This window comes from Hetaerina americana, unplaced genomic scaffold, assembly GCF_022747635.1.
Source record: "Hetaerina americana unplaced genomic scaffold, ioHetAmer1.1.p SCAF_4, whole genome shotgun sequence".
Lineage (NCBI taxonomy): Eukaryota > Metazoa > Arthropoda > Insecta > Odonata > Calopterygidae > Hetaerina > Hetaerina americana.
Window position 1 is genome coordinate 28,144,212 of NW_027286985.1, and position 27,125 is coordinate 28,171,336.

General features: G+C 34.2%; 1 protein-coding gene across 1 annotated transcript in view; it reads left to right on the top strand.

Annotated features, from left to right (window-relative positions):
* The window catches only part of LOC139691966 (ATP-dependent translocase ABCB1-like), a 66,945-nt gene that overhangs the window by 36,356 nt on the left and 3,464 nt on the right, over positions 1-27,125 (top strand). The window contains exons 9-24 of the mRNA XM_071589940.1: positions 1,204-1,328; positions 1,775-1,946; positions 2,102-2,326; positions 4,820-4,945; positions 5,863-6,066; positions 8,967-9,137; positions 10,840-11,111; positions 12,024-12,162; positions 13,764-13,907; positions 15,870-15,971; positions 17,188-17,349; positions 17,474-17,677; positions 17,766-17,866; positions 20,026-20,166; positions 21,008-21,164; positions 26,873-27,067. Of these exons, the coding sequence (XP_071446041.1) occupies positions 1,204-1,328; positions 1,775-1,946; positions 2,102-2,326; positions 4,820-4,945; positions 5,863-6,066; positions 8,967-9,137; positions 10,840-11,111; positions 12,024-12,162; positions 13,764-13,907; positions 15,870-15,971; positions 17,188-17,349; positions 17,474-17,677; positions 17,766-17,866; positions 20,026-20,166; positions 21,008-21,164; positions 26,873-27,067 (2,640 nt within the window). The remainder of the gene's footprint in view (positions 1-1,203; positions 1,329-1,774; positions 1,947-2,101; positions 2,327-4,819; positions 4,946-5,862; positions 6,067-8,966; positions 9,138-10,839; positions 11,112-12,023; positions 12,163-13,763; positions 13,908-15,869; positions 15,972-17,187; positions 17,350-17,473; positions 17,678-17,765; positions 17,867-20,025; positions 20,167-21,007; positions 21,165-26,872; positions 27,068-27,125) is intronic.

Below are 27,125 nucleotides of genomic sequence, written 5' to 3' on the forward strand. Positions count from 1 at the left end.
AAATTTTTTGCAGAAAAAGGTTCCTGGGGTTTAGAGTTTGTATATGTGGCATGAGCTTAGACAAATAAGGATACTAAAATTTGTTCCAATGGTAGAAGAATCAGTGCAGGTTCAGTAGGAACAGAGCCAGTGTGATGAGCATGATATCAGAAAAGTTTCATGAATTTGAAATACCTGCAACAACTTTTCATACACATCAAGCCGGATTCGATCATTTTAAAATAAGTGAACTCTTTATAGCTATGAAGGCATTGGAAATTAGTACCAGGGCTACTATCATTGATTTATATAATGCTCAATAATATCAAGTAAAGGAAAAATTGTAGAAGAACTGTGAAAGGAGTTCAAAGTCCAAAGGTGGTTGGGACGAGAAAACACTGTCAACTTTTCTCAATCCTTTTGTTTTATCTAGCTCTTTAAAAAGTTGGAAGGCAAATTGGCACTAATCCTACACCATATTTGAATCAAAACTGCAGCATCTTTAAGTTTTGTTTCAATGATTCCAAGAAACAAAATTATATATAGTTTTATAATTTTTTTGATTAGTTTTGTCTGAATGATTTTGAATTAAACAAAGAGAGACAGACTTAACCCATCAGGTCAGATGAAAATTTCATTTGTGCATTTCATTGGTGAATAATTCTATAATGGCAATGAAAAATTATTTTTTTTAAATTGGAGGGGTTTGGTGATCACTGAAAACTGTAATGCTCCATGATATTTCAATGTTGTTGGCAGATCCCATTTTTGGAACCACCCTAAGGTACATATTTCTTACTTCTTTGTTGACTTTTTGCATAGATAAAATGATGACGAAAGAACAAATATCCAATTTCGCTAAAATGTGGCATTCTAGGCACTCTTTCAACTTGTTGGTACATTGATTTTATAGCATTTATAAAGAAATAGTTATGAGGTCAGGGCCAAATTTACAGGTGGTTATTTCCCCATAAGAATGTAGTCTCATTAATTGCGTGTCTCGAAATCGCCAACTCCCCTACTGTAATAAATACACGAATGTAATCCTTAAAAATCTGTGACATCTACAGTGTGCCACAGTGCCTGGGTTGCTACTTTAAACAGATTCATGATGATTTCAACATGTTTTTTCATTATTGCTTTAAACCATTATGTAGATACTAATGAAATGAGTGAGAATGATATTGGTAAAAGATGTTGCTTCTTTTAATTCTCATGATGTAGATGGCATCTTCATCAGCTGCCAGGGAGCAATTGAAATATGGTGTTGCTGGAGGAATAGCCGAAGAGGTATTAACAAGTATTCGGACAGTAGCATCGTTTGGTGGACAGGCCAGAGAAATACGGAGGTATAAATATGATGTGAAAAAATATTTTGAACCAAAGTTTAAAATATGATCTGTTTTAATGAATGGTAACAAGATAAATCATTGGTAATTTTTTATAGAATGCTGTTTAATTGGTATTGACTATTTTCCTTCTTTTTTGGATGAAAAATACTGCCTCCTATAAATAAATTCAATTTTTTGCTTTGAAATAATATTGTGAAAGTGTTTTTGGATCTATTGGTCTGTGTGTATTTCTTGGGTACCAGATCTTTGTGAGAAACTATGAGTAACAGAGGGAATATCGAAGATGTTTGAATTTTACTTACAAAGGGCTTGTACTAGTTATCAAATTAACTTTTGGGTTGATTTCCGTGCATATTTTGAATATGCTTCTAATATGAATAACATGTATTTATCTGTACTGTGCTTAAAACCATATGTTTCTTATATATATTTTATCATGTTAGGTATGAAGATGCATTAGAAGCTGGACGAATACTGGTTATGAAAAAGTATTACCTAATGGCTTGTGGTGTTGGCATTGTGTACTTCATAACTTATGGAGCATATGGACTAGCTTTCTGGTATGGATCAAAATTGATAGGTGATGGTCTGTCCACTCCAGGGAGTGTCTTTACTGTAAGTATATTACTTTATTATATGATAATGGACATGATGTCACTAGCATATGGATCATACTAATATATTTTTATTGTATAGCTTTTAGATGTTTGTTTCAAGTGATTAAATGATTGATAGTCTACTTCATGCTCTTAATATGTTGTCACTTACAGGTTTTCTTCAGTGTAATGGCTGGAGCATTTTCACTTGGAAATGCACTACCATTTGTCAATGCAGTAAGCACAGCAATAGGTGCAGCATCTACAATATTTGGAATTATTGACCGTGTTCCGCAGATTGACCCCTATTCAACTGTTGGAATGAAACCCTCTCAAGTTACTGGAAGGATAAGTTTTCGAGGAGTAAACTTTTTTTATCCATCTCGCCCAGATGTGCAGGTAAAAGATTTTATATCTTGTGAAATAAAGTTGGGTGAAGAGAGTGATTCATTCCTTCATAACCAAGTAAATAAGCTGTGTCCTTGGAATAGTATTTTTATATTAAATAATAAACATTCCCACTAATAATGAAAAGAAAGTCATTCACTCTCTGAACACTTTGTGGTCTGCTAATGTATTAGTGCATGTTTTTGTCACCAGTGTCAAGTGGCCACTCGTGTATTAATGTGTTCATGTAGCCTTCAGGTTTTCAGTTCCTAGAGGATTAGTTTGGAACAATTAGGAGCTATTTCTTTGCTCCTTATCATTCTAAGAGCTTTCCATCTTGTTTTTGTGAAAGTGTCAGGTGTTCTTTAGAGATATTATATTTTTTTAATCTGTAATATTTATTGTTATCCCTCACTCAAACATAGCTGCAGAGAACAGTAGTGGAATGAGCAAAAATAAAATTTTGAACAAAGTTTTTGCTGATAATTTGTCTGATGTCCCAAGTGGTGAAGGAAACAAGGGAAGTTCTGATGAAAACGATAATGAAATCCCAAGTGACAATGATCAAGATGCAATAATTACCAATAAAACTGTTTGTGCTCTAACTCTGCAGTATTAAAGTGATTCTGAAGTTGATGACCATAATGATTTGACTAACTTGACCAGTGGCGATGTTTTATTTTGGTCAGACAATTACGCTATTCCTGCTTTATTTGCTGAACATTTGCTGGCACACTAGGTGTGAAAATTACTACACATGATCTAAAATATATGAGTGATGTAGTTAGGTTAATTGGGGAAGACCTTTTCTCAGTGATGGTAGAGGTATCAAATCATTATTGTGAGCAAAATGCTCATAAATACAAAGAATGTCATAAAAGTTTGAAGTTGCATGATATAGCCATTGTAGAAATGAAAAACTTTTTAGAAACGGTTATCTTTATGGGGCAGGTCCATAAAGACAGAATAAGTGATTACTGGACACTGGGCCCTCTTAACAGAAACATCCATTGCACAATTACAAGAATGATCACTAAGTGGTCAAAGGAGATAGTGCTGTATTTGTTGAACAACGCCCTGTTCATTTCTTTTAGGGTGTATGTATGGAGATCAATGGAAAATTGTGTATAAAAAATTCTAGCATGAGGTTGCGAGAAACTGGATGAGTCTCAGAGATACAGAAGAGCCCATCTCAGACAATCTTGAGAAAAAAATTCTCATTTTTCCTCCAAGGTATGCACATAAGATGGAATTACTGGGAAGACTTTCAATGGACATGAAAAAGCATAAAGTAGAGAAAGTAGTTTGTGCTGGAAGCAAGAAAATTCCTCTTAGACCTCGTAGAGTATGGGCAGCCAAGAAGAGAGAAGTGAAACCTGTTTTATTTGTTGATTTTGTTGCATTCCACCCCATAGAGGGCAAAAAAGGCACAAAAAATGGCCAGCCCCTAAGGCTGGTAAATTAAAAGGGCACTGTCAAACAGTGTTAATTTGGTAGAATTTTATTTAGACCCCTATCCTGATGACATAGAATAAATATATTCATGCAGGATACTACTTCACTCCTAAGAAGCTCGGTATTCTGTTTAATGCATCAAGAATTCTTTAAAACCTCAGAAAAAATGAGGCCATTACTAAAGAGAATTAAAGACTAACTAACAAGTAATTACAATTTTCTCTAACCTGAGTGATGTCGGTCAAAACTGTGTAATATATCTATCATTTAAAATGCATAGAACAAGGGTATCAGGATGGTGCGGTGGTTAATGTACAGGCTTCCCACCAAGAGGGCCCGGGTTTGAATCCTGGAGGCAACAAATATTTTTCACTGGTATCCCGATCCCTGCTTGAGTTGGTTTGTGGAGAGCACTTTGAGTGAGTACAATGTCTGTTGGATGGGATGTTAAACTCGGGGCCCCTTGGCACTTTTCAATAAGAGTAGGCTAATGCTGACATGGGGTTTCTATCCACCCTTCCTTTCCCATCCATTCTTAATGGTGCAAATGACCTTAGCTGTCGCCTCCCCCAAAACTATCATTACTGCATAGAATACTGCATAGAATATTATTATAAGAAATAAGCCAACAATGTATATTGCCTATTTGAAATACTATGATATTTTGAAATGATACATTAAAGTCTTGCAGCATCACAGTGATAAACTATTAAGTTGTAACCAAGGTCTAAAAATGGTATTTTTTAAGTTTTAAATTTGAGTTGTAATCAATAGAGAGTAAAAAATTAGTTTATTTAATTTCTCATGAAATAATTGAATTCTCTGCACATGGAGCAAAGGGTGAAATTAAAATTGTGCATATCATTGTTGTAGCAAATATTGGAGTGGAGGTGATGCTACTTTTTTTTTAAAGTATACCAGGAATTACTTGGGGAATAAAAATATCCCTAATGAAATTTATACCTTAAAAATAGCAATGGCTGCATTTATTTATGCATCTATTTTTAATGCATGTATTATAACTAATGACTATGTATTTAAAACTCACAGGTTTTAAAGAATTTCAACCTGGATATAGAACCTGGTAAGAAAGTGGCTTTGGTTGGCTCCAGTGGGGGTGGCAAAAGTACTATCGTTGGCCTTCTCATGAGATTTTATGACCCTTCGTCTGGAAAGGTAAATTTTTTGGTATTTATTTTTATATTCCTGATGGAACATGGTGCTTCAATTCCTTGCCAGTTTTAATTTTTAAACTTAAATTAATTTAAAATTTTAAAATCATCTAATGGAAATCCAAATTTTCAAAGAGTAATAATATTCATTAACCATAGCTTTGTGATATGATGTGATGATTTTCAATTGCATTTATTTTGTAATAGCTTTAACAAATTACTTTGTAATTTTGCCCTAAATGTTTTTATGAAATTATTTTCTATCTCATATGATTACCACAGTTATTGATTACATGGTACCTTCATTGTGAAATCATTGACCTCATTGTTTGATTTTGACATGAAATAGCCCTAGTACCTTTATTTTTATTTTAATGCTAGCTTAAGTCAAATTGAATTGATGCATTTGCATATGCCGTGATTTAGGTTAAGGTTGAAATTGGTTGGAATGTCTAATTTGTTTGGTTTTCATAAAGCAATTTAGTTTAACCTTGCAATGCTTCGACCTAACACTTCATGCCCTTACTGGGAAACTCCTCATCCTTTGTCTCACATTTTTTTAATGTATTAACATATGTATTTAGTAAGATTATTTGGGTTGTTTCCATTTTCCTTATCTTTCATATCTTAGTTATTTTTATTACAGTGATTGGTAGTGAGCAATCATATACAGGGTGCAGCCACATAACTTCCTTTTTTTCAAATGCAAAACGCTTTCAAAAATGGAAGTTATGTTGCCTCGCCCTGTACATGTATGTATTCAGTGATTTTTGGGTGACATTAAGGAGTGAGTCATCCTAGAATTGGGAAATATGCTTGGCCATGGTTTCCAGAAATAGAAGTGTTCAATCTTATTTCTTTATGTACTATTAAGTGAAAAACTATCAAGTATTTATGAAAGTTCAAATATTTCCCCATTAGATCTGTCTTGATGGCGTTGACATCCGTTCCCTAAATGTCCATTGGTTGCGCAGTCAAATAGGTGTTGTGCCTCAAGAACCAGTTCTATTTGGAGCTACAATTGCTGAAAACATTCGCCATGGTCGGGAAAATGTGACACTTCAGGAGCTTCACAAAGCAGCAGAGCTTGCAAATGCTCATGATTTCATCTCTGCTCTTCCACAGGTAAGTAATGGGGCCCCTAATTAATAATATCATATTTGGCCTGAATTAAATTTCTTTGAAGTCATAATTTTCATGTACATCAGTAAATGAACATTTTTAATATAATTAATATTTTCTTTAAACTTGATTAGTTCAAAGAAATGAAGTCCATTTAATTTTTTGGAAATAATTACATAATTCAAAACTACCTAAAACTATGTCCTTATTTTAAAGTTGCTTGAAGTTCATATGAGTAATTTTGCCACAAGAAGTCTGAAACATGAAGTATTTTCTGTATTTAAGAGAAAAAGAAACTAGAGACAGTACAAAGTGCTTCAGAAAATCACTGAAATGAATGTCTAAACCAACACTTAAAATAACTCTGATGTATAGATAGGTAACATTCTAAAAAATGTGAATTTTGGAGAAATTCTCTTTTTCAATGAAATGAAAATAAATTTGATTATTTTCCAGAAATGTACGATTTGACAAATCCAAATAAATAATCTAGTGTATCCAGTGAATGTGTGATTACAATGCGATAATTGCTAAGTGTAAAATTCATTCGCCTTGACCGGACCATTGAGGGATCCGGATGAACCCAGATCCCTCAACGTCCAGTGTGCTTTAGCCAGTTAAGCTACTGAAGCATCTTTCTACACTCCAAAATTTTGGATATTAAATGCCCATTTAGCATATGACTCCATTAAAAGTTACTGTCGTGGCATCTTGCACAGTTTCTTGGAATAGGTGAATTGCTGATAAATGGTTGTCCTAATTCTTTTCATGATCATAAAAAGCATTGCTATTAACTGTTTTTGTTACAGAAGGGTTGAAAATTATTAACTTGCAAAATTGTTTAAAGTAAATTGGATTCAGCAGAAATTAACTTTTCAAAAATAATGTTTAATGATGAATCGTACATGGTTGTTGTTGGGAAAAGTGTGAAGTGAAAACTATGGTTCACTGAACTGATATTTTGTAATGACAGTGTTTGTGTTAACTGATATTATATGTATTTGTTTGCCCCAATCGCTTGACACAGTTTTTTTTGTAAAAAAATAAATTGTAAAAATCTTCATTTGACATGAAATGACATTATTGGTCTGGTTTCCATATCCAATAGTTTCTCAATAGCAAGCTCCCGCAAAACCTCCCCCAAAACCCCATTTCCACTAACCCACTATTGAGGGTAATCTCACAACTTTACTTTCCCCTTCTCCTCTCTATTCAATTGTCAGTCATTATTGTTATTTTGAACTATTCTTGAGTCTGTCATGGAAACACTGAACCGATCAGGTGGTTCTGCTGGCAGGAGGTGGAGGCATGATTTTAAAATTGAACACTTGATTATATATTTTGAAACATTTCCAAGGAAATATCATAAAGAAGCATCCCTGTGCTTCATATGAAGTCACATGCAATTGTCAGGCTGCAATTCCATGGTTGTGAAGCAATACGGACAGTCTTGGTTTCCATTATTTTCATAGTTAAGGCTTATCTTAGAAATTGACATGGGTCTTCAGGGATCCTGGGTCTGGAGATTGTCTCAATCAATCCAAAGTAGACACCTGAAAACTATAGTTATAACCCCTCTCTGTGAAAAAATTATTATGAAGTAAAATCATAATAATAATAATCCTGGTGATAACCTTGTTAATTTGACACCAAACCATGTTCAAATCCCATATTGCCAATCTGTATCATTAAATTGTTCAATGATCCTTGATAAATTCTTGAAAAATAACCTGGTGAGGAAATGATGAAACAAATGGGTGAAGTTGACTGGTAGACAAGGAAGAGGAAAGGGTAAAAGAAAAACCATGGAAGACTAAAAGGAAAAAGAAATCCGGAGATAAGAACCTAAAGGAAGCACATGAAATGGGAAAAGGAATACAATACTGGAAAAGCACAAGTTAAAATCTAGGACACAAAGCCAATGGAGGTTTAGCAATATATAGGGTGCAGATTCAAAAGTGAACAAACAGAAGTCTGGAAGGGACTGAATTTTTTAGAAATTAGTCCCTGCCTACTATATCCTAATTGATCCCTGCAAGGTTTTCCATGCACCAAATAACTTGGGTGAGCCTCTCAGTGCCAGTGTTATTTGAAAATGACAATAGCAACACTTTCACTGCTACAAATGTGTGGATCCCCTATCTGTAATATACACTTGTGTCACGCTTGTACTGAGTGGATCTCTGAGAATTTCTTTATCTGCAATGAATAAATTCCAGTGAATTGCATCCTTTTATCATTTTCATCATTGGTTTTCTTCATTTTTTCTGACCATGGAGCTCAGGTTCTAAAAGTGATACACACTAAGGTGATTCTGAACTTAATTGAGGTTGGTGAATTGAAAAGAATCTGTGAGCAGTTCCTTCTCTTCCTGGATCATTTTTATTTGCATATTTATAAAACTTAAGCTCCTCGTCTAAAAATGGCCAATGAACTCAACAATCAAAATGCCTTGAGAAAAGGTAGTTGGGATAAGTTCGAAGGAGGCAATAAAAGAAGAATGTAGAGTACTTTGATTCTCGATGGAATGCTAAAGACTGTAATAAAGAGGGATGTTAGACAAATGATGTAGGGTAAGAAAAGGACACAGGCTGGACAGAATTAAGTGAGATTTAAAGTATTCAGAGTTCAAGAATAGTTGAGCATAGTGTGGGTTGTCTTTCCAGACAGAGCAGGGGAGTATAGCAATGTTCTCTCTCTCGATCCAAAACCTACCTTAAATGGTAGCATACCAATAAAAGTAGTATAGTAGTTCTAAATCATATTCTAAAACTGCAATTTAAATTTACTTTGATGAAGTGAGATTAGCAATAGATTTTAAAGGGTTGAAACCAAATGCTTTTCATTATGATGCTTTATATAACCTTACTATTAATGCCATTGTATGACTTCTTCTCTTACAGGGTTATGATACACTTGTAGGGGATCGAGGAGCTCAATTGTCTGGGGGACAGAAGCAACGTATAGCCATTGCAAGAGCACTGGTACGAAACCCTAAGGTCTTACTCCTTGATGAAGCCACTTCTGCTTTGGATACCCAGAGTGAGGGTGCCGTGCAGCTAGCATTAGAGAAGGTAAATAATTCAAGATTCACAATATGTAAAATAAGGTCCTTTTAATGGGTTTCATCGGTAAATTCTGGTGACATTTTGTATTTTTGTTTACTTTAAAAATTTATAAATTCATGAGGAGGTAGGAGGGAGAGGGAAATCTGATGGTGCCAAATCTCGTGAATAAGGCAGGTGTGGCAACAATTTGTATTTTAGTTCATGTATTTTTGCCATGGCAATGACACATGTGTGAGCGTGTATTGCCTTGAAAGAGAGGATCAGGATGGTGCAGTGGCTAACGTACTGGCTTCCCACCGAGGGGGCCAGGGTTTGAATCCTGGAGACAACAAATATTTTTCAATGGTATCTCAATTCCTGCTCGAGTCGCTTTGTAGAGAGCACTTGGAGTACGACGTCCGTCGGAAGAGATGTTAAACTGAGGCCCTCTTGGCACCTTTCGATAAGAGTAGGCCATTGCCAACGCTGGGTTTCTCTCCACCCTTCCTTCCTTATCCATTCCTAATGGCGCAAATGACCTTAGCTGCTGGTCGCCTCCCCTAAGACTGCTACTACCACTACTACTCTTAATGAAAGATGACTTTCTACCTTGCCAAACCTGACCTTTTTTGTGTATCATTTGCTGTTGTTGGTCCAGGTATACCTGAAGTATTTCTGGAGAAACACTGAAATACCAAGAGGTATTTCAGTTTGGCATTCCTGTATAACCACTTTGAAAGTATAATGAGAAAGCTATTGAATGTAAAAATTGAATAGGACCATGTTATTTTTTTTTATGGTTTCAATCGTAAATAGACTCAATGGAACCCGAGTAATATTTCTTAGAATGGATTTTTTTCAAATAAAGTTAACTAATTTTGTAATTTGTCCACAAGAGTAATGCAAATTATTTCATTCAACTGAGTATTTTGTGCTGCTGACATTCATTTTACCAGTACATAAATAAAACACAGTATAACTGTTGAGTCTAACATTAGATGCCTCTGAAGACTTTTCCAGGAGAAGCTAATACCTATAATATACTATGTGTAATATATGATGTAATATGTGTGTCATGTAATATCATATCACATCAATTGATAATTTTATTTTTGAAAGGGACAGAAAACATGGAACTCTTTTCAATAATGGGCTATTTACATTGATTAAAAAAGTTATACGACAAAATCACATAGTGCACATATTGGAGGAGTTGACTTAGAAATTATGGGATTACTGTTGATAAAGTAGATGGTGTAATTGTAGTAAAGATAAAGCTTCATGATACCAATTACTGATCAGTCTGAAAGTTTTTCTCATTTATTTTGGTTAAAAAATTAAGAATATGACTTTGGTATGAGTGTTCAAGCTGATCATATTTTGGTGTCATTTTCATTAGAAAAAGTGTCAGTAAAATTTGGGGAAATTTTTAATGTAATTCTCTGGTTTATTATGCTCATATGTTGTGAACTTAATGGTAAATGGACATTTAGGGTAGTGTGAATTGTCCTGATGCACCTTTTAACTCATCCTATCAACATTAAAATTTAAACTCATGTCTTTAGGTTAACTGCTGGGTATGTCATAATGTTGTGTAGCAAGCTATGTGGATGTGATTGTGTCGTATTGCTCTGGTTTTATGAATGGTCTTTTGCACCACTCTTAAATTTTCTAAAATAAAGTGATATAAACATTCATATCTAACCCATATCTACTATCTACGCCATAGGCAATGGCTGGTCGTACAACTATAGTAGTGGCTCACAGACTATCAACAATTCGGGATGCAGATGTGATCTATGCCATGAAACATGGAGATGTAGTGGAATCAGGTTCTCACCATGAATTGATGGCTCTTTCTGGTCTGTATTATGGCCTTGTTATGACCCAGGCAGCAATCGAAGAAGAGGAGAGTTATAATTCTGATGATGCTGTTGAAGACTTAAATGAAAAGGATGAAAAGTTACTTTCGGGAGACAGACCAGTCCCTATGCCAGACCGGTAAGAGAGGAAGCTACTAAGCTATTTTAAGTTGTTATAGTTTGATCCCTCCACTATGATAATTGTCAAAAGAATATTAAATTGAATAGTAGGTAGATTCTCTAACTAAGCCCTCATTCCATCAAATTTTCAAATTATGCCATAATGGACTACTTTGTGTTCAAAGTATACCCTCCTTAATGTCATTTTTAAAGTAGAGTGGACTGTCAAGTAAAAGAAATTCCATGTCATATAACAATGAAATTTGTGAAACAGTTTGACTTTGTGATGTTTGCACCATTTTAAAGCATCCTTGGTCATGTTTTATATTAATTATTTCTATTCGATATTTTCCAAATCATACGAGGATTAAATAGCTGATAAATTTTCTGAAATGCAGATATCAATTCCAAACACTCAATTATGCAAGTAATGGCTGATACATGAGGTTTCTAAATAGGAAAATCTGGGATATAATGTTTTCTTATGGCATTTTTAAAGTAATTTCATTGTCAATAAAAAATCATGAAATTACTCATTCTCATATTAGGATAAATAATAGTTTTATTGATTCCAGTACATGTGGTTTGTGTGTGTTGAACAGGTCATAAGAAAACAGCACACACCTATATACATATGCACTGAATAAGAAGTCAAATATATACAAATATATACATGCTCACTAGCAAATTTATTCCTTGGCAGTAATATAGAAATGCCTTAAAAACAAAGTAAAAAGCAATATTATACAATTTTTTAAACAAAGTATTGTGGGTAGATTTTTTGTATTTTTCAAAATTTTAATGTTGATTGAATATCATTTGAAAACTCCTCATTTATTGCTAAACATGCTAAAAAAAATTTCCATTTTCTTAGTTGAAAATCACTATGGCTTATAATTAATACATTAATTTTCATTCAATAATATTTTAGTCAAACATCTTTGGATAGTGAGAAAGGAATGATGACCTCTACTAGAAAAAGATGCCATACCAATCGTAGTTCTTTATCCATTGCTGGTTCTCTACATGCTGATCCTGAGCTTGATAAACTGCAGGAGGAGGCAGAGGAAGTAAGTTTAATTTGTCAACTTATGAGGAACTATGATTTCTTTCTATCCCAAACTTTTTGTTGTGTAAAAGGACTATTTTCTGTGATTCATATGACGTTACAAGTCCCACTATTGTCTGCCTCTCTACTCCTCTGTTAATGATAAAATTATAATGCACTTGGGTGAAAAGCCCTTTGGTGAATGTTAGAATGTTTATGTACTTATCCTTGTGGATCCGTGAAGGTTTCGCTTATTTGGGGAAAGTAGGAGTGATGATGAATTATGAATCGAACCTGTGAATTCTGGATATGACATTATCTTGATTTTGCATAACTTTGTTACATGCGTCATTCAGGGAGTCCTTAGGAAAAACAACATGGTAACAAAATAAAACATTAATTTGGGTAATTATTTTTTTTATTTTTCAACATAATCTCCATGTAGCTCAATACAATTTTCTCAACATTTCTCCTACGTTTTTGAGCCGTCAAAAATGTAAGATTTCAGAAGGTCCTTAAGATAGGCATCTGTGTTAGTGATGATCTCTACGTTTGAAGAGAATTATTTACTGTCGAGCCATTTATTCAAGTTTGGAAATTGAAAAAAGTCACTGGGGGCATATCTGGTGAATGCAGTGGATGTCACAATAACTCAAACTTGAATTCCATAACTTTCACCCTCTAAACTCTGCAGGTGTGCACCCATGCATTGCCTTGATGGGAGATAATTTTTTTCTTGTTCAAATGAGAACATTTTTCTTGATTTCTTTGCTCAACCAGTGCAATAATACTCTCTATTTATCATTTGATCTTTTTGCCAGTAATCAATGTAGTTGATTCCATGTGCATCCCAAAAAACCATAGCCATTATCTTGTAGGCCAATTTGTCTTTGCGTTCTGCAGAGTCAGATCACCTTGAGAAACCCTCTGTTTCAAATATTCCTTTGTCTCTGGAGTTTAGTGGTGTATTAATGTTTTCTCCACAGTTATGTATCAACACAACAAAGAGATTTTTTTCACAGCCAATGTTTCATGTAAAATTGAAAACACTGTACCTGTGGCCTGAACTACTCCACAAACGATGTGTTCTGTGATTCGTCAATCACTCAAAACAATATCATGGATTTTGTTAATCATTTTGGAGGAAGTCACTTCCACTGGATGTTTCAAATGAGTTCATCATTTGTGGATGCACCGCCACTTGTAAACTCATTTATCCAGTTATAAATAGACGCGAATACAGAAGAAGTAGTGCCATGATCTTCATTCTACTCAGCTTTGATCTCTTTTGGTGTTGAGCCTTTTCAATAGAATTGTTTAAGCTCTGCATGAAGCTTATTTTTTCCATTTTTGCGAACAAACAAAAGTTTTTGCTTCAATCGATTATGAAAATTAAACCACATAATGGATAAAGCTGAACCTTTAACAGCTGTCTGGTGAGAGATGGGGCTTACCAGAAGTAAACCTTTTTCAATTATAAATATCTTGGATTATCTAAGAATTTATTTGACAACCCATATATTTCATTATAGCAGTTAGTTTACTCTGTGGAAAGTATTACTTTAAGCAGGGAAATATGGAGACCCTATTTGTACCCTCCTCATCAGTTTTTTTATTTTCCAGACAAAGAGTGTGGATGCGAGCATGTGGCGATTGTTCCATCTCAATTCCCCAGAGTGGCTCAGTGTTGTCCTCGGCTTGCTGGGTTGTGCCGTGTGTGGCTCCATCATGCCTGTATTTGCTTATTTCTATGGTGAAATATTTTCTGTAAGTATAATCAATGGTGCTATCTTAGTATATGTTAATGTTGAGCTCCAGTCTTGGTGTGGTCATTATCATCATGGTCATCAATCCTAGGGTCAGTTTGAAACAGCTCTCTCTCCTGAGTTTCTCCTTTCCAATAATCTCTTCAGTTCTGCCAATTTCTTTGCTTTGTCATCTGCCAAGCGGAAGTTCTTATAAGAGTTGCATACTTCATCTGAGGTCTGGATTTATCAATTTTTTTCACATCTGTGCCTGAAAATGTCTTCAGCGAGCTTAGATTTTACTAATAGTCATCAAACTTTTTAAATTACAGAATCATGGAGAAACTTCGTTTTGTCCTTTTTTTAATTTCAATTTTCCCTGTTTTCATTAATTTTGTCCACACTTCAATTTGTTAATTTTATGAATTAATCCAGGAGTATTGAAGGTTTACAACTTTATAGAAATATGACGTTATGGAATGTTTAATCGATGAAATTAAAAAAAAAATCTTTATACTTTTGGTATATAGTGTATTTTTGTGTCACCTGTTAGCCATGATAGCAAGACATTTATAGATGTCTTGATACTTTTTTGCTGTGTTACATTCACTGTTGCTTTAAATAGTTCTTTGTTGTTATTAGTGTTAATGTATAAAGTAATAGAGTGCCTTAAGTTAACCTATCTTCAATCATATAAATGAAAAGATAAATCATCACAAGAGGTATTTTCATAGTATGTTAACAATTTCAGTATTCCTTCGGCAATAATCATATAATCATGAGCATTTGTTTTTGATGCCATTCTTTGCAAAGGGCATATAAAATGTCACACTTTTAATTTCAAACTATTTCGAATTTGCCTCAAAATATTTAGCTTATCATTATCATGGTGGGTCGTGGTAGTCCAGGGGTAGAGCGTGGACTACTGACTTGAGGGCCCGGGTTCAACTCCCAGGCAAGTGCTTCTGGGCACCTGCGGCTCCACCCAAGCTATATGATTTTTCGGGTACCAGATCTTCCTAGGAAACCATAACGGGCACAGGGAAAGGAACTGGCCCCATACCCTCATGTGTGAATTTCACACGCCGTCGGGCTTAGTACTGGGTGAACTTGACCATCACCTACCAAACCGACCTTCGGGTTGATTACTGTGTTTATGGTTTTTTTATCATTATTATGATATAGTCAAAAAGTAAGCTATATGAATTTAATTAATTTCGTGAGACCATTATGTGAATGTCAGGATGGTGGTCATGACAGAATCAAAATAATAAATAAACATTCCCAAAAATGTATGTAGGTTATCATAGGAGAAAAGTTCAAATAAATGAAATTATTTCACAAAGCTGTGCTGTAGTAGGTGAATTCACACAATTCTTGAAATGCAAATCAAAATCCCATTCTCAAATTTCACAAAATTAAATGAACTGGCATTAGCACATTAATTTCAAGGCTGCTGTCCTGAACATAAAACACACATTTTCATATCAGCAATTGCTGGCATTGAATATCAATATCTCAACTGCTACAATCATTTTATATCAAAGCTGAATCTTTCATAAAGTGACAGCTACAAATTTACCTATTTAATATGCTTTTTGAATAGACCAATAGTACCCAGTGATGCCTGAATTATCAATATTTCTAATAAATGTACAAAAATACAATCCTTTTATTTACTCAGGCCTGATAAGCAAGTGGTTAAATGATGAATAACACATCCTTTCTATTAGTTTAAAATAATTATAAAAGTAGAATCGTTAATTCTGTAAGTTAAAAAGAGTATCATTGAGCACTTGACATGCAATAATTTCCCTGCAGGTTCCAGGTTATCAATCCCTGATCTAAGCAAAATTAGGAGCGATACATTTTCCTTGTTGATTTATGAGCTGTATAAGGAAACTCCATCAATGATGGCCATTAACTATTTCAATGATATTTATACTTATCATTTTTTTCAGACTTGTAAATCTTTATTTTTCAGACTTTCACCCTTTCTGGGGAGGAGCTGAAACAGGCTACTCTCTTTTGGACTGGAATGTTTATTGTGTTGGCATGTCTGTCTGGAACTGGTTTTGCAATTCAGGTGAGTAGTGATCCACAGGAGAAACCATAGATGAAATATGGGTTCATTATTTAAGTTTTAAAAATATTTTTTCCTTTTTTATCAAATGAAGAATTTTTAATGCAATTTATGATATATTGAGCAGATACGAGTAGGTATGAGAGAAGGATCTGGGGGTTCCAGGTGGAAATAGTGCATTAATTTTCCTACTGATATTGGCCATCACTAAGTTTTTATGAATATTTGTACAAATTTTTTTCCAATTATCTTCACTGTATCCAACACAATTAATGAAATATGATATCCTGAGACATCATAAAATGATTATCTCCAGCTAACCTCTATCATCAATTTTCATTAATTCTTGGAGCAGCTCAAGTGTTTAATACTCTTCCATGGTGTTCCTCTTTGTCAATTACAATTTATAATGACCCAGGTAGAGTTCAAGACCAACTTTATAATCATATCCTTTGCCAACTTGTCAGTGCCATTAGTGCTGCTGTCTGATTCAAAATGATAGAAACATGGGCTTTGAAATTGTGTTCCTTTGGTCGCTTTAGTTGAAGACCAAAGTATTTTCTAGATCCTGAAAGCTTCACATACATGCTTAATTTGTGGTGCAAATACTCGGATGTAAGTTTTAACTTAATGCCTTTTAATGAAAGAAAACCACCCAATGGATTTCACATGGCATTGGGCTTAGTATTGGGTAAATTCTATCACCACCCCTCTCACTGACCTTTGGGTTGATAGCTGTTTTTATGGCTTTTTATATTTAATTTAATAATGTGCCACTTGCATATTGTGAGGTAGTAGCAGTCTCCCAGGGAGATATTGCCTCAACAGCATTAATAAAGGATGAAAAACTGCTGTGCAGTGGTTGTTACAAGTAAACTAATTGCACTTGAATCATAGTGTAGAGGATTAAGATATGAATTGTGAAGTTGTTCAAAACCATGGTGAAGCATGTTTATTATGCTAGTTTCATTAACATTGTGATATAAAATAAAGATAATAAAAAATATCAAGTAATTTACAGGAAAAATGAAAATTGTGGACCTCATTACAATAATCAAGCTGCAGTCTCTTTAATTTTAAATAAAATATTTAATTAAGGGGTAATATTTAAATGGTATTATGATCATTCTTTTCTGTTTTTGGGCATCTCTCTCTCCCATTCCTCATGTTATTACCTTATTGAGTTTGAGTTTAATAATTGTTTATACTTTGTATCTAGTTAGTTTTCATGTGCTTTGCTGCGGAGAAGTTGACCATGAGGCTTCGACTTGCAGCATTTGTAAACATTTTAAGGCAGCCTGTTGGGAGTTTTGACACGGCTACATACTCTGTTGGAAAGCTAATCACACGGTTAGCTAGAGATGCCCCATTTGTCAAAGCTGTGAGTAGTTTCAATTAATGAATTATTCAGTTTCTTTGCTAAATTTACTTCCTGGATATAAAATGATGTTCAAGTGAAAGAGACCTTGCCTCATTTATAAACTTTAACCTCTTCTGAATTTCAGGCGTCAGGTCTTCGTGCTGGTACTGTCATCAGTTCAATGGTCACTTTGGTGTGTGCATTGTTAATAGCCTTCTTATATGGTTGGAAATTAGCATTGCTTCTTATGATTGGTGTGCCACTTATTGCAGTTGCATCTTATCATCAGACCATGGTATTGCGACGAAACCAGCGCCGTGATGCTGATTTAATGGAGGATGCCGGAAGAGTGAGTTTATCTTTTCTGAGTTATAATTTGATAATCTAGAAATTTTAGTGGGTACTTAGTTTTAAAATCAATTTTTCAATATTTTCAGGTTGCATCCGAGTGTATACAAAATGTGAGGACTGTACAGTCACTTGGGAGAGAGCATGTTTTCAATAATCTGTACATGGAGAAATTGAAAATTCCTTATCAGTGAGTATAGTATTTTGTACATTGCAGGTTAACATATCAAAAATGACAGTAATGTTATACTGAAATTTTCATCACCCTGGGAAGTAACGTATGTTAAAGAAAACACTTTAAGATTATGCCAAAGTGGAAAATTATTTTTTAATATAGGTGCTCATTGATGTCATCTAATGGATGAATGATATCAATTTGTGTCAGATTGTAGAAGTTGTGAAAGTTTAGGTGTATTTATGAGAGTCATTGCATGGGAAGTTTTTGTCAAGTAATACCAAATTCATAAGTGTGAAAATTACTTGGGAGACAATAATAACTGATACACTGGAATGACTACAGTAATCAACCCAATGGCATGTGAAATTCAAACATCAGGATAGGTGGGAGGAGGGAGGCAGTTCCTTTCCCTGTGATGTCTGTGGTTTCCCAGGAAGATCTGGTACCTAGAAAATCACACTGCTTGGCTAAGGCCGAGGGTGCCCAGAGACATCCTTGGCAATTTAACCCAGGCCCTCAAGTCAGTGGACTGGTCTACGATATGTGTATTAAAATATAAAATAAGGTACTATGTAAGTGTACTTTATATTAGAATGTAAAATAAGGTGAAGCATACAATTCAATGTCTTCTCCATCGCTGAAAACTCCGTTTACTCTTACTAACCTTAGGGTTTTACTTGTTGCCTGGAAAAATCTTTCAAAGGTTATTTTTCGCACTCTTTGATCAACTATTTGATGGCAATGACTGCAAATACATACTTTGTTACTGATAGGCATTATATGCAGTAGTCATCCAGGTTCATGTGGGATGACATGCATGTGTTGAATATGCATGCTTCCCGAGTGAAAATTTCACATACAATCATGCAATGGCAACTGCTGTGTGTGCAACACAAAGGAGAGAAACAAAACTAGGTAAAAAATTTGTATTCTGCTGCTGTGCTGTATTCTTGTGCACATTGCTTATGCTAATGGATGAATCTGATTCTTTGATGTTATTTGTTTATTTTTTTATGTTTTGCATTTTTACTTTTTTGTCGCAATCTCAACAGCCTGTTATTTCAAGCACTGTATGCGTTAAAAGTTGAGTTTTGTCTATTCTCTGTATAAATAAGTTTCAGCCATATTAATAGCATAGCAATATCAACTTATTAGCTCACTATGGGGCTCAAAATCTTAAATTACCTACTTAGCATGAATTTTAACTAATGGAGCTGAACTTGCCTAAGTTAAAATTTGCCACTGTGTGGTGAGTAATATATGCCCACTACCTCCCTCAGAGCTCATGTCACACATTAAGTGATGTACTGTGTAAACTGTGGTGATTTTCCCCTGTAACATATGATGGTCTGTGAAGAACAGCTTAATGGTATCCAAGGCAAATGAAAATGGCCAGCTAATAAATAAATATTGTGTGTGCACAAATTTGGGGTTACTTGGCGCATTGTCCACACTAAAACCTTTTTTTACCTTTGGCTTTCTCAAAAGGCAACTGTCATCTTACCACCATAAATATTTTAATTCTTTTAGGAGGACAAAAAGAGCTTAATTTTTTAAGATTGAAGAATTGTTGCAACTATATGAACACACAACCTTGGCTCAGGCCTCTATGCATGGGTTTTCACATATGGTATATGTAATGTAATAGACAATGGGCTCAAAACCAAAATATGAATGTTAAACATAGTTAATATACAACTGAAATTCAAGCACAAAATATTTTAGAATAATTTTTTCTTGCATAGTAAATATGTATTACAGCAAGTTCACATAGCACAGAAAGACCAGGTACACTTGTAACAAGTAATTGAATAAATACAAATAACATTATTGGTGTGGTAAGTGGATAAAGACTACAAAGGTTCTGTTGCTTTATCAGATATTTATATGTTGGTTTTGAAATAATCAGTCCATGAATTTTAAAAAGTGGTGGTGTGGTGACTGGGATGGTAGAAAAAGATCTGGCTTCAATCTATTGAAATGAGTTAAGTTATGTTTTAATTAGCAGTAGTTGTAATTCAGGATAGTAAATTTTGACATTGTTTTTTTTTTAATTACACTCTAATCACAGACTTGTAAAATGTAACCTAGAATTTATATTTCTATCACCAAATTTCAAAATGTGTAGTGGGTGCAGCAGATATGTGAAAACTATTACTTTTACATTACAGGGAAGCCAAGAAACAAGCATACATTTATGCCTTGGTATATGCATTTTCTCAAGGTGTAATTTTTATGATGTATGCTGCTGCATTTCGTTTTGGTGCATATTTAATTGAAATTGAGGAGATGGAACCAACAGATGTTTACAGGTAATTACTGTACATGGTACACCATATTAGGGAGATAAGTTAATAAAAGGATCGAGGGCTAATATAATAGATGAAGAAACCCAAGTTGGTGATAAGCAGAGGATGAAATATTTTTTTTTCATCCAGTGATTCTAATTGCTCATATAAAGTATTTTAAATACATAGAATGGTTTTTTTATTAAAGGATTTAATATTGTGTTGCTTTGAAATTAGATTAGCAGTAAAATAGCATAGACATATTTTAGCAAAATGGAGCAAGGTGAGAGGTATTGTATATAAACTTAGCTTTTGTTTCAATTTAAATTAGTTGAATTGCTTATGGTAGCAGAATGGGCTTCAAAGTTGACAACTTTGGTAAAAAATTACTGCATTGAACTTTAAAATACCTTAAATGTCATTATTAAAAAAATCTGCCCTTATGGCTAAAACGCATAAGGTATCTTAGGAGCTTTTATCTTCTTTTTGCTTAAAACTATATTTCCTTTATGCCTCCTTGACTCAATTATCCTCAGATTCTTGGAATTCCCGCAAACTTATAGTTAGCAAACATACATATAGAATGTTTATTGTATATATTACCTCAATCTGCCAAGCTGCATGTTCTTGTTTGCCCTTTGCTGTGCTGAATTGTATGATTGCTTTTCAATTAAAGAATAATGATTTTTAATGTTGAAACATTAAGAAATTAAAATTTCCTTGTAAATATGAATGGCTTGCTTTGTATGTTTTAGTTTAAAAAAATGAAGTCTTCTGTTTCTTCCTCTGGGTGTTCAGCCTTGTTTGCTTAGTTATTTACTGGCACGGCTTGCTTTCATGTTATCAATTTATTTATTCATTTCAGAGTATTTTTTGCTCTAGCATTTTGTGCTGCATCTGTTGGCCAAAGCTCAGCATATTTGCAAGACTACACAAAGGCCAAACTTGCAGCTGGACTCATGTTTCAGTTGGTTGATCTCAAATCCAGCATAGACCCCAGTGCATGCACAGGAGTGAAACCGGTAAAACATGTTTTTTCTAAAAGTATGAAAGGCAAATGCCAATTTTCTTGTTACACTGCATTGAGCATCTTAGAACAAAAATTTCATTATGTGAAACCACTTCCTAATTCTCATGAATCTGTTCATAATATAAACCATTTTCAAAAGGAGGAGGGAATTGATGGCAGGGATGTCAAGTAAGAATGTTAAGAAAAAGCTCGCTGAAACTTCCATATGGAATGTCGTTATGTATGGTGCAGAAACATGGTCATTGAAGTAGAATGATAAGCATAGATTGGAGGCTTTTTAAATGTGGGTGTGGAGAAGGATGGAGAAGGTGAAGTTGACAGAAAGGAAAATAAACAAGGAAGTATGTTGGGGGAGGAGAGGGGATTGTTGTGGAAAATCCTTAGGAGGCAGGAAAGATGGGGGATTGAGATGGTGGGGAGGCTAATGTACTGGCTTCCCACCAAAGGGCCCGGGTTCAAATGCTGGAGACAGAGGAAAATTACTCTACCACTTTGCTAACCTTTCTTACAAGTATTTTTATCACATTCAGTAATGCTCTTTGTTCCCTCATGTCGCCTTCTTTGAGGCTTCCACCACATCTCTCTTTTTTCTCCCCGCTCTTCAGCCTTCCCCTGCAGCCCCCTTGTGCAACTAGCCATTTTTTTATCCATATTTGATTAACTAATTCCACTATGTTTTCATATTGATCATTTTGCAAGCTACTTAAATAGGACCTTTTTCTAATCAAGAGGTTTTACCTTATGAATTTGGAGGTGATTTGTTCACTAGCCTGAGCACCTTGTATTTGCTATGTTCTCAGGGCATTTAACACTATAATGTGCGTAAATCACAGTAATTATTTTATCAAAAATTCTGTAAAAAATCGATAATCAACCCAAAGGTTGATATGATGAAAGTTGAGATTTTAGTAAATTGCTTGACAGCAAGGGAAATACAATTTTACAGCATAAATTATGTTCGTGGTAGCTTTTTAGAAAACATAGAAATTCAGACTTGGGCTTAGCACCATGATTATTTATTTTCCATTCAAGCATGCTGCAAACTGTCTTCAAAGGTCTAATAAAATATTGCACAATGTAAGTAGCATTTCCCAGCATTCAAATATATAGCAACACACAAACACAGTAAATAACCCAAAGGTCAGTTCAGTAGGTGATGGTAGAGTTCACCCAGTACTAAGCCCGACGGCATGTGAAATTCACGCATTAGGGTAGAGGGGCCAGTTTCTTTCCCTTTGCTGGTTGTGGTTTCACAGAAAGATCTGGTACCCAAAAAATCACATAGCTTGGGTGGAGCTGCAGGTGCCTAGAAAGGCTTGCCCAGGAGTCAAACCAGAGCCCTCCGGTCAGTAGTTCAACGCTCTACCCCTGGATTACCATGACCCTGTAGTTTGAGATCACAGAGTCCTTACAGTTCCCATCACACAGTTAAGGTGTTGTGGTAAGATACATCTTCAGCCTGTTGTTAGTTTGTGTACAGAGGATGATTATAGGATTACCATTTTTTGTAAATACTTATGATTTGTGATTATGATTTTAAGTACTTAGCTGGTGGTGGTTGGTGGGTACTGGTAATTGTTGGAAATGAGAAAGATTGCAACTAATGTAGATGAAATGGGTACTTTCACCATAAAATTTGCTGTTTTCCCAAAAAACCAGGCTTCAACGTGGACATCTTTTTTAGCAAATGGATAGCTTTGTGCATGCATTAAAAATGAACTATTTGCTTTTTTAAGTTTGATATAAGTTGATTATGGGTGAAGGTGCTTACATAGGTGACAATCATATTCTTTCCAACATTTAGGCTAAGATTTCATTTAGACTATTAGTGTGGTAAGAATCTGTAATTTTACAATGCCCCAGGTTAATTAAGTTTTTTATTTATAAGCCGAAAGCACCATCTAAATTGTAGCAGGTTAACTAAGTATAACAAACTAGTTAGACTGGTTAAAGTGGGTAGGAGATTCAATGATAAAGGTTATGTTTATAATTAGTTAAGATATTTAACTGAATCTGTACATGAATAACTGCAGTCTGTCATCTACATTTCAGAAATTCATTAATTAGATTCCTATTCATTCAATATTTCAAAATTTGTTGTTATGATGAAGACTAACCCCTCATAATTAAGATTCTCACTAAGCCATAATAGTAAATTGAATTGTATTTCATTAAGTATGTCTTAATCAGGTCTCTTTCAAAATATTGAACAGTTTATTTTAGCAAAATCATTCATCCCCCGACAAAAATCAGAATGGACTCAAGTTAATCAAATAAAATTCTATAAACTTTTCTGGGCATCTCACCATTATTAATGATGGTTTAACATTAATTTTAGATGTAAATAAATGTTGCTATTTCTTTTTCATAGAAAAATTAGAAAATTTTCTAAGTGTTCTGCATTGCTTTGATTGGAAATTAATGAACGTAGTATTACTTGCAGTGTGTAAATTTGTAACTTGAATACTATAACATAGGATTAAAATTAGGTAGGAGCAATTCCTTCATCCTAGACTACAATAGCTGATGGAATGAGCTCAATTATCTTCCGATGAAATAATTTTTAATCCATTAGTCCGTTTTTAATCCATTTTCTTCCAATTGCATTCTTCTTAATTATCATTTTTGTCTCACCACCAGAATCACAATGTTGCTGATGTATTAAAATGTTCAACTGTGAATAATTTGAAAACTTGAATTAAGCGAAAAATATCTTCCCTACTGCCAAAAGGAACAACTCTAAAACTAACCTATCAATGGCATTTCTTTAAATTCTCCTTATAAGTAATGGAATCGGGTGCAGGAAATAAAATCGAAATATAGTATGTGATTTCATTGGCTTCCTGAAAGATTAATTCAAGGATTTCTTGTCTTCCATAATCTTCTTTTAGATTATACTTTTTTCCCCTCCGGTCGGCATAAAAAGGTCTACTCTGCCATCGGGAGAATTCTTCCGGTAAAAGCGTTTTCTCCCTATTAGAGAAAAGAGACGAGGCCCCCCCGGGAGGAAATTATCCTGCAGATCTGGCAACCGCGCAGTTCACAAGCGTAATAAAGGTTTTCTGCGTGTAAGGGACAACTCCTCAACGTCAGGTCGTGAATACTAAACGGGGCAATTTTTTTGCGAGATGAAATAATACTGTTGCTTATGGCGATTCTGAATCCGCGATTCCTGGTGCAGAGGACCTAAAAACCATTCATTTACATCACCTCACCCATAAAACTTGGGTATTTATTTACCAGGAATGAAGAAATATTAGATTCAGGCTTCAATTAATCACAAATTTAGTCGATAAATCATCTTAAATCACACAACTGTTAAGTTAGTTAGATTTTAATTCCAAGTTTTAACACTCCAGCAAAGTGATGCCCTCGACAAATTTATTTAGTCATAGACTTGCTCCATTTGAGGCTCTTGTTTACCTTGCATATTATCTTCTTTCTGCTCTCTGCCAGCCCTCATGTCTTCTAATAAGTATGTATACTCTTTGCATTCCTCGTACCTACTTACCATACAACCTCCTTTCCATCACAGTCTTCAATATCCCATTAACCCACAATATCACCTCTGTCCATTTTTATGTCTTCTTTAAATATCAGGCGACTTCCTCTCTATCCAAAATCTCTCCATTCTTCTCCATACTCATGTTTCAAAAGTATACTATGGGAACTCAGCATTTTGTCTAAAAACTGAGTTTAATTACCATTCTTGTCGTTATTATGCTCATTTTCAGACAGTGTACTACCCCAATGTATTCTCTGGTTCACTAGCCCTCATTTCTATCTTTCTACTCTCATATATATATATATATATATATATATATATATATATATATATATATATATATATATATATATATATATATATGTAAGAAAATAGTTAAATAGCTGCAAACTTGTTTAGCAGCCCCTCTACATTCACTACACGTCTCTATGGATATGAATCTGGCAGTGACAAAAGAAGAGGTATGGCCATAGTATATGATTTGCCGAACATTTTTATCATGTACAATTCTTTACTGATAATATTGGTAATCCTTCCAATAATTTTGCAGGTCTGAAACATCATTGGTATTCTATAAAACGTGTATGGTAATTAGTAAATTTAGGGTTTACTGAATGTTGGTAATGAAATAAAATTGATTATATGTAAACATTAACTCAATGCTAGATATTTACCCTGATATTGCGTGTTTTGTGCCTAAGTAACAGCCTAGGTAAGTTATTCATTTATTTATGTTTTGAAACAGTTATTGTGAATGGAAGTTTTTAACTGCAATATGTATCATAAGTAGGTGCATAATGTACTCTTCGCTCAAGTATTGATGAAGTATCCTTCAGTCTAATCCTCATCAGGAGAATAGATTGGTAAGGTGGTTGGTGGACTGGCTTTTGGAATCATCGGGTTTAACTCTGTGGTGGAAGATTTTTCGCTGATATTCTGATCCTCCTTGGGTGTCATGTGGAGGGTACTTAAGAGTCAAATAAATCTGTTAAATGAGATGACAATGTGCATTGCTTGGAACCTCTCATAAAAGAGTAGGCTAATGACAGGATCAGTTTTCTTCCTGTTCATTTGTTTTTCCCTAAAATTACTGATGTCCTTGAACTGCCCAAATTCCTAATGCCACAAGGAACCTCTCATCCAAACACCTAAACGAAAGATTACTGGTTGACTTTTAATTTTCATGATAATAAGCCTGCCCTAGTTGAAATCTTCCTAATTTTTTTAAGCTCTTATTTTAATTAAAAGTATTTAGTCTAATATTTAACTGTGAAATGAAATCTGTGTATGTACTCTATACAAGAGCTTGATTAATTCTGTGATAAACTATACAAAAATGTTATTCCTTAGGCACAAAATGGATGTCTCTGAACAGTTCTTTATGGTAGTCCAACATTTTCAAGTGTCATACATATAAGTACATTATGTATTAAATGTTAAGATTTTAAAAATATTCTATGGAAAAAATACAGAATCAATTTTGTCAACTCAGTTAACTTCAGGAAATGTGAGCTTTAGTTAAAGGCAAAAGTATTAATAACTGTGTTATTATGAATGGTTTCATGGTTTTTTCTGAAATAACACTTTAATACTTACTCTAATAACATTACAAGAGCAGTTTAATTAAAATTTTTAAATGTTCAGCCGTGATTTACTACAAGGGTGTTAAAATTTAAGTACATAATTTAACTCTTTTACTTTTAAGTTTCAAGCATATTAATTCAAAGTGATAATTTTATTCTCATTTAGGTGTTTTAGTTTTATCTTAAGACCTTTTCTGCTCTTTTGAATTCATACTACCTCAATTGAGTCTAGAATTATTTTTCTTCTCTAGTGCAATGAAATCATAGGCACTAAACTTTTAGCTGAATCGTATAGCTAAGATGACTTTTACTGGTTATAAAACTCAAATATCCTCAAAAGAAAGAGCTTTTAAGTAATGAGATTCACAAATCCAATGATTTAAAAACTTTATAGATGATATTGATTGGCTATAATAGCCTATGGTATTAATTTTACATTCATTTGATTATTTTTCTTGTCCAGTATGAAACCAATTAAGCATTAATAATGCACATATGTATGGAAAATATTTTCATAATTTTTGGCTTAACAAGTTGAGGATTTTTGTAATTTTGGCATTTTCGTCTACTTTGCAAGTGTAGCTGATCCTTGTCTTTATTTTTACTTCTTAGAATATTCAGGGATGTATAGAGTTGCAAAATGTCTACTTCTCATATCCAAATCGACCTGATGTGCCAGTATTAAAAGGACTTAACTTCTCTGTTAACCCTGGGTCAACCTTGGCATTAGTGGGTACATCCGGATGTGGCAAAAGTACTATTATTTCCCTGCTGCAGAGATTTTATGACCCAAAATTTGGGATTGTGGTAAGTAATGGTACCTATTTGTTACCCCTTAATCTTTTGGGTGATAATTGTGACTAAA